At 44.4% G+C, this 7,545-nt stretch overlaps 2 protein-coding genes across 2 annotated transcripts; both read left to right on the top strand.

The window, feature by feature from the left end:
• The first annotated feature begins 63 nt into the window (after positions 1-63).
• Positions 64-3,651, top strand: znrd2 (zinc ribbon domain containing 2). Its single transcript, XM_071906220.2, has 4 exons — positions 64-101; positions 812-963; positions 1,069-1,153; positions 1,361-3,651. Exons 1-4 carry the CDS (start codon positions 86-88, stop codon positions 1,807-1,809), a joined length of 702 nt encoding a protein of 233 aa, XP_071762321.1. The 5' UTR covers positions 64-85; the 3' UTR covers positions 1,810-3,651.
• A 581-nt stretch (positions 3,652-4,232) lies between these two features.
• fam89b (family with sequence similarity 89 member B) lies at positions 4,233-6,938 on the top strand. Its single transcript, XM_071906227.2, has 2 exons — positions 4,233-4,848; positions 5,192-6,938. Exons 1-2 carry the CDS (start codon positions 4,615-4,617, stop codon positions 5,429-5,431), a joined length of 474 nt encoding a protein of 157 aa, XP_071762328.1. The 5' UTR covers positions 4,233-4,614; the 3' UTR covers positions 5,432-6,938.
• The last annotated feature ends 607 nt before the right edge of the window (positions 6,939-7,545 follow it).

The raw sequence follows: 7,545 nt of genomic DNA, 5'->3' as shown, positions 1-7,545 counted from the left end.
TCCAACGAAGAAGACGACGACACACGAGTTCTCTCCTTGACGTCATCACGCACAACGTGCTGTGGTGGAGGAGCGGTGAAGCAACATGGCTTTGAATGGAGGTTTGTGAACTTCATAGCTAGCGAACTAACTTTGCCTTTTATCCCATTCAGCCACACTGTTGATACGGAATTATTTTGACGTATGCAGAGGAAAGGAGTCTCGTCTTTATTTTTATTTTTAAAATTAAGATTTGATACCGCCTAGTTAACTACGTAACGTTAGCTAACATTAACGTTACCTTAGCACGGTTGACATCTCGACGTTGGCGTGCAAGCTTGTCATCAGTTGCTAGCCGAGTACTTTAACGTATTTGAAATAGTCTTAACCTACATAAATTGAATACAATAACTAACGTTAGCCAGGTTACTAATCTAACGCCGAGTGTCCCCTGAAATAAGCTAAACTGTTTGGTTAACGCTACTAGCTAAATGCTAAAAGGTACAGACTCATAGTTCAATATTGCTGTTTGGCTAAACTGTTCCATATTATTAACGTTAAATGAAGACATCTATTTAGGTGGCTAGCTAGGTAATGTAAGGTTGTGTTGCGGTGCTGTGTATTACTACAGCTATGGTTTGATGATAGCCAAGCAGTGCAAGTTGATGAAGTGTGGTTCCTGCATATCTATAGTAAAATGAAATAATATATAAATGCCATCTGCAGATGTCACAGCAACAGTAACAAAAATATTAACCACATTGAGAGGATGAATGTACACTCCCTGTGTAGGTGTACTGCAATTAAACCAACACTGTTACTGTGATCCCAGATGACGAGGACTTTGAGTGGGAGCCTCCGACAGAGGCAGAGATGAAGGTGATCCAGGCTCGCAGGGAGCGACAAGACAAAATCAGCAAACTGATGGGAGACTATCTGCTGAAAGGATACAAGATGCTGGGAGAGTGTTGTGAGCTGTGTGGGGTGAGTGGTGTGGAGTTTTATTTTGATGGTGTCTGAATAATGGGAAAAAAGGAGTGGTGTAATATGTGTGTGTGGGTTAAACAAAGTCTGTTTGTGTGTTTCCAGACAATTCTTCTCCAGGACAAGCAGCAGAAGAACTACTGTGTATCATGTCAGGAGCTGGACTCTGATGTTGACAAGGACAACCCTGGTACACACAACAAACACACACACAAACTTAATGCGCATCTGTGTCAAATACACCAGTTGTGGTTAATTTTATCTCCTCTCCTCTTTTGTCTTCTGTCCTCTCCTCATTCTTTCTCCTTTCCCCCATCACCTCTCCTCTTGCCCTCACCCTCTCCCTTCATTTCTTAATTTCCTGTCTCCCTTTCTTCCTTTTCTCTCCTCCACTCAGCTCTAAATGCCCAGGCAGCGTTGTCCCAGGTCAGAGAGAGGCAGCTTGCAGCTCAGCCCCCTGAACCGTCCCAAGCCCCTGACCTGAACGTAGGCCCCAGCACCAGCCAGGGGAGCGGGTCAGTTCCTCAGCCCAGACCGGAGCACTGTGAGGGGGCCGCCGCAGGGCTGAGAGGCCCCCTGCCTCCACCTGCTCTCCCTGCTCCTACCACCCCTGCCCCCACCACAGTCCTGGCTTCCACCTACCCCCCCGCCCTGCCTTCTGCCTCCCCACAAAGCACCACCCACCATCCTGTGTTACAAGAGGCTGAGGAAGCCGTTCTAACCAAACTTCGCTGGGCCACTTCCCAGCTACAGAGCTCGGCCTCCCTGGAGGGAAGCATCCAGCTGTGCAGCCTCATCACCAGCTGTGCCCAGTCGCTGCGCAGCCTCAGGGAGCTCAACCAGTAGCCACCCTGGACTGGCTGGGCCCACGGATTAATGGGAACGCTGGTCCTGCTTGCCTCTGTTTTGGGTTAATGACTCTGGTCAGCTGCTTTTCAACAACTCTCTTTGACTGAACCCATGCTTAGAGTTGAATGCGGAATTGGGCAAAAATGCACTTGAAATAGGATTAAAATGTCAGAAGTGTACAAGGTACTCTTGATTTCACTTCACTTTTTACAGGCTTCCATTAGTGTTTATGAACAAAGTTTTTGAACATTTGGCTGTTTTTTTTCCTCAGTGATGATGAAAATTAATTTTTCCAAGCATATTCATTGTTATGATTCATTTGAAAACAATTGGCTTTTTATCATTTTAAAATAAGGCTAAATCAATATTATGTTGTAAAATAATGGCAGCATGGTCATATTGCTTTCATAGTTAACTTGGCTTTAGTAGGGGCAAAAATGAAAAATAATGCCTTCTTTATACCTAATTGTTATTCAAACCCAGCACAATGAATGGATGTTCTGAACCCTTGAATATTTCAGACCAGTCCTACTTGTCAGATCCTTCAAAACCCTTTAAAGTGGACAAACCACTTGCAAGCAGAGATGCAGCTTGAGGATTTTGTGTTCTTGCCCGGCTCGCTGACCCGGGGCGACCATCAGGCCCCATTCAAAATCTGGCTAGTGAGGAATATTTTGTATTAGCCTGGTCTGAAATCCCCTGTCATGGGCAAGTTGGTTGTAAAACCTCCATCTCTGCCTTCAAGAAACTACAACATAAATGAAAAGTTTTGTTTCAATTCATACTCAAGTGCAGTATAAGCAACGTAATACCACTATTAAGATTACTACTACTAATGATGATAATAATAATAAAAATTCGTTTTAGTATTAATAATGCCATTATTTCTTTGCCCAGCTCTGTTTAACAGCATAAAATGAGTTCTTATTCTGCGCTTTGAAATCCATCTCGGACCTAACGGCTGTGTCAGTGCGCTCATGCACGTGTATTTGTGTGTGTGCACAGCATGAGTGTCTGTGTGCGACATTCCCACAATGCAGTTCACTCATAATCGAACCAGAGGACCTCGTTCACATCTGTAGTGGAATATTTATAATTTGATCACCACATAACTATCATGGTTGGTGAACAACAGATGCTAGGAGTAAAACAATTATACACAATGTATAAATCGGTGGTGTCCAATTGTGGGACAAGAATATGCATATTTTCATTCCAATCACACACCAGCTGGTTTCAAATGATTAACACAACTTCAACCAGAGAGGGAGTAACTGTTTTGAGAAATAAGCTGTTGTAGTGTTTGGTTGAAATGAAACCCTGCATACTCTTGTCCCTTGATGGCAGATGGTTGGAAGTTACTGCTATAAATTGTCCATTATAACTCCTAGACTTTCTTTGATAAACACACCTGTCCTCTGATCTGACCCTGCTTTTGCACACATACAAACACACTCATCTTTCAATCTAGCTGTTATCTCTCACGCTCAAACACATTTCTGTTTCTCTATGGTTTGCCTCTGGTGATGCAAAGTTTGGTGCTTTGTGTGTTGGCTCTTCTGAGGTCTTTCAGTGTAAAGTATAAATCTTTGATGCGGGTTACGGCTCGGGTGCATGGTTCAGTGTTCGCCTGCATGACTTGATGGAAGAATGACTGGCAGAGGTAAATCCTTATCACTCTTGACTCCTGGAAAAAAAAGTCTTTCTAGAACAAATGGACTGTTTGTGTACTGTACATCTCTAGACGCTTCACATGGGAACAGCCAGCTGCAGTGTTGTACAAGGAAGTTTCTCAGTTGCCTAATTATGTACCAGAATAAAGAAAGCGTTGCCTGTTGAGCAGACTGTTTATGGTGTGTTTCTTCCACCAGAGGGTGCCAAATGCATTCCGCCATGAAGTTTTGTTTGTGAGAAAATATTTAAGCAGTCTATTAAATACAAATGTACTTCTATGTTGTATTTCTATTTAAAATCAAATGTTGTTACCTCAGATGAAAAAACACCAGACCCAGAGCCATATTGTGTATTCTTGTGATGACAATTTCACCATAACCCGACACTGCTGCACTATTTCAGGCCTGTTTCGACAGTTGAATAACGTTGGAGTGTAAGAGTGCCATAAGATGCACTGTCCTTCCTCATTTTAATTACTTCATTTAATAATCCACCAAATATCTGGCCTTTTTTGGGATGTCTGTCATTTTTGGTAGGCTAGGACTGGACTTAAAGCTCTGTCTTTGTATGTTACAGCTGCACCTTGAGATACTGTATCCAGTTGCCATTGTCCAATCAGACAGGCTGGACTGACAGTTTCCCTTTTCCCCAAATATAGACTGTGTTGAACGGTAGCGGGGCGGGGCGCGGTCATCGCCGGGCGGAGCCGGGGGATGTCGGTGAACTCTCCCAGACAAAGGAAGAAAGGAAACAAAACAAAGCCAGGAAGCCTGGCATGATGAATTCGCCAGTCCAGACCTCCACACTTGACTAAATACATCCCAAAGACAAAGACGCATTATTAACTTGCTTATGCCTTTGACGAATCTGTTTGCACGGTTTCGGACACCGCTCTGCTGCTGCACTCTGGGAGAAGCAATCACAGCACCCATAGGTGGTGGTGAGTATAGGTGCTCATCAGACTAATGCACTACCTTGTATGTGCGTTTGAGGAATTGGTTTTCTGTCTTTACACCCTGACTGGACGTCCATGCAGAACATACATGCTCAGCAGACGCTCATGATACTGTGAACGCGGCGTCGCCTTTGCCTGCAGTGTGAAACTAGATCCAGTCTAAAGAGTTTGGGATGAACGGGGTTCAGGCCGGGGGTGTGTTTGCAGTCGAGGGGCTCCCGCCGCTGCCCAAAGGCCTGAGCGGCATCCTGAACTCCAGCGGCGGCTCGTGGCGGGATATCGAGAAGGTGCACAGCAAGAGAGCGCGCATCCAGGCGGACATCAGCCGGGGCGGCGGGGACGCGCCCTGTGGTAGCAGCAAGCCGGCAGGGCTGGACGCTGCGCTGGCACTGCTGCGCAAAGAGATGGTAGGTGGTCTCTCTCTCTCTCTCTCTCTCTCTCTCTCTCTCTCTCTCTCTCTCTCTCTCTCTCACTCTCTCTCTCCGTGTGTGTGTGTGCGCGCGCACGTGTGACTGTAGCATAGGTGCATAGATTTTGTCTTTGTCTCTCAGACTATCCGTGTCTGACTGTTGCAGTCTCTGTGTGTGTTTATGTGTGTATGTTAGTGTCTGTCTGGTTATAGTGTTTCCATCAATATAAGAGCTACATGTCTGCATCATTTTCATATACAGTATCTGCTATGACTGCCACATGGCTAGACAAAGTTTGATCCTGTGTGTGTGTGTGTGTGTGTGTGTGTGTGTCCGACAGGTGGGTCTGCGTCAGCTGGACATGTCTCTGCTGTGCCAGCTGTGGTCGCTGCATGAAGCCATCCAGGACTACAAAGGCTCCTCGCTGCTCTCTGACAGCGCCGACAACGGCTACTCCGAGGAGGAGGAGGAGGAGGAGGAGGAGGAGCAGAGGGCCGCTCCTTCCTCCTCCCTGCCTCTGCCTCCACCCAGCAGCAACTCCAGAGACCAGTGGATCAAAGACTCCTTTCATATTCCCTAATGTTTTTTACTCTTTGATTGTCTGAAGAAGGATTTGCGGAGCACTCGTGCTCTTTTTCAGCTCCGCCCTGCGTCACGTTCATACAGTTAAACACACACTCACCCCTGGGAGACAGCCAGTACCACCAGTCCTCTACTGGTGACCACTGAACTGGGGGTGAAGTGCCTTATGTACGGGCATCCCACACTGTGGAGACAGGGGAGAGGGCAACTCATTGACTTCCCCTGCCCAAATTGTTCCAAAGCCTGTTTCTCTAACCTTTAGTCTACAGCTGTCCCCATACTGTGTATACAGGGTGTCTGAAAAGTCTGGATTCACAGGGATGGACTTTATATTTTTTCTTTCTTTCACACACTACATGTCAGGATGGATGAGTCGTCTAAGGCTCCAGGGTTTCTGGTCTACGCCGGGTCCGAAATTAACCGCCCGCTAAGCACCAAATGCTGGTAAAATTTGTCTTGGGCGGATAAATCAATAAGAGTCACCCACTACACATTAAATTTTAATTTATTAAAAAATTATTCTTGGCAGGTATTTGTTGTAGTTTAGCAGTCCTTGGCAGGTGAGACAAAATGTTTATTTTAGACAGTGGCACTACAGATGGAGGTGTGGGTTCGAATCACACTTCTGAAATCCGGTTTTGATGCTTGTTTAGTTGGTGGTTTCCTGATGATACCAGACTTTTTTGACACCCTGTATTACATGTTGAAATAGACTTTCCTATCATACAGTACTTCAGGCCATATAGTGGCATGGCCTCTAAAGAACAGAAGTGCTACCAATCAATAATTTGTGTTCCCTTTAACATTAAAGTGAATCAATGTGAGAGGCTTGAGCAACATGCAGTACGTCCAAAACCGTCCAAAACCTGTCAATCTAATCTGTGAACTTTTACCACATAAATAGATTTTCCATACCTAAAGATAAAGAGGAATTCCACAGAAAATTATGTTTGAATGCTTGAATGCTTGAATTCAGACAAAGAAATAGTACAGGAGCATGACTGTCTAGAAAATGTTCTTTCAACCACTGGAATACATTTTCCTTGATCTTGAGAGCTCATAAATCAAAACTCATAAAACAACAACAAAAAAAAAACTCTGCAAATTATAGGACATGATCTCTGTCTGTCAGAACATCAACCTAAAAATTCATTTTGGTGGAATTCCCCTTTAATTTAATAGCCAGCTCCTCTGCACTTAAGATGTTGGATCCAGGCAAATTCAGCTCATCATAGTCATAATATACTGAGTTGAGCCTTCCACATCTCAAAGCCCGCTATATATAACTGGATAGGAACCAGGATTATCAAACTTGGTTTATCAAAAATGGTTCCAAAGTCTCTGGATTGAATCGTTTACTTCTCAAACAAAATGTATTACAGTTTTATACAGCTGAAAGTTGAATGTTTTGGCAAAGTCGTTGAATGAATTTGTGTAACTTTGTAGTCTGTCAACTTCATCTGTTATGATCTTTTGTATCTCAATCTTAAAATAAAACTACAGTGTATGCCATAGATATGTACAGTATTCCTTGAACTTGATATAATCAGTGGCTGATATTACAAAATCTGACCAACAGGGGGCGGACTATCTCCAGTCGAGAAAGCTCCTTCACTCCTGCAGCCCTCCTGCCTTTAAGTCTTGTAGAAAAGCAGCGTGGGGGAAACCATTTGCTGTGGTGAGAGCAGGAATGAGGGGAGTGACGTCTCAGTAGAAAGTCCCATGCTGTTCTCTATTTATAATCAACATATGTTGTGGATATTGTTAGATGCCGGCCTGCCTGTCTCTCTGATAGACTGCTTGCCTGATGGTTTGACTGTCGATCTCTGAGTGTTTGAGTGTCTGCTTTTTGTCTTTCGCTCATCACTTAGGCATTTAGTTGAGAGCATCAGCGAAATGTCTGAAATGTAAACGAACTGCACAGTCTTTTTAATTTCTTCTGTCTCTGCCTGCTCAGTCACTCAGTCCATCTTCCTGCTTACCTCTCTGTCTTTCTTTGCTTGTTTGCTTGTTTGTCCGTCTATCTATGCATTACATTGGGTGATAAGTAAAAAAAAAAAAAAAAGGTCATTATCGGGCTAAAGGTCAGTGCAGTGGGTGCTAGGGAGGCGC

The sequence above is a fragment of the Centroberyx gerrardi genome, chromosome 11, assembly GCF_048128805.1.
Source record: "Centroberyx gerrardi isolate f3 chromosome 11, fCenGer3.hap1.cur.20231027, whole genome shotgun sequence".
Taxonomy (NCBI): Eukaryota; Metazoa; Chordata; class Actinopteri; order Beryciformes; family Berycidae; genus Centroberyx; species Centroberyx gerrardi.
Note: the sequence above shows the minus strand (reverse complement) of the source record. Positions and strands in the feature narration are given on the sequence as shown.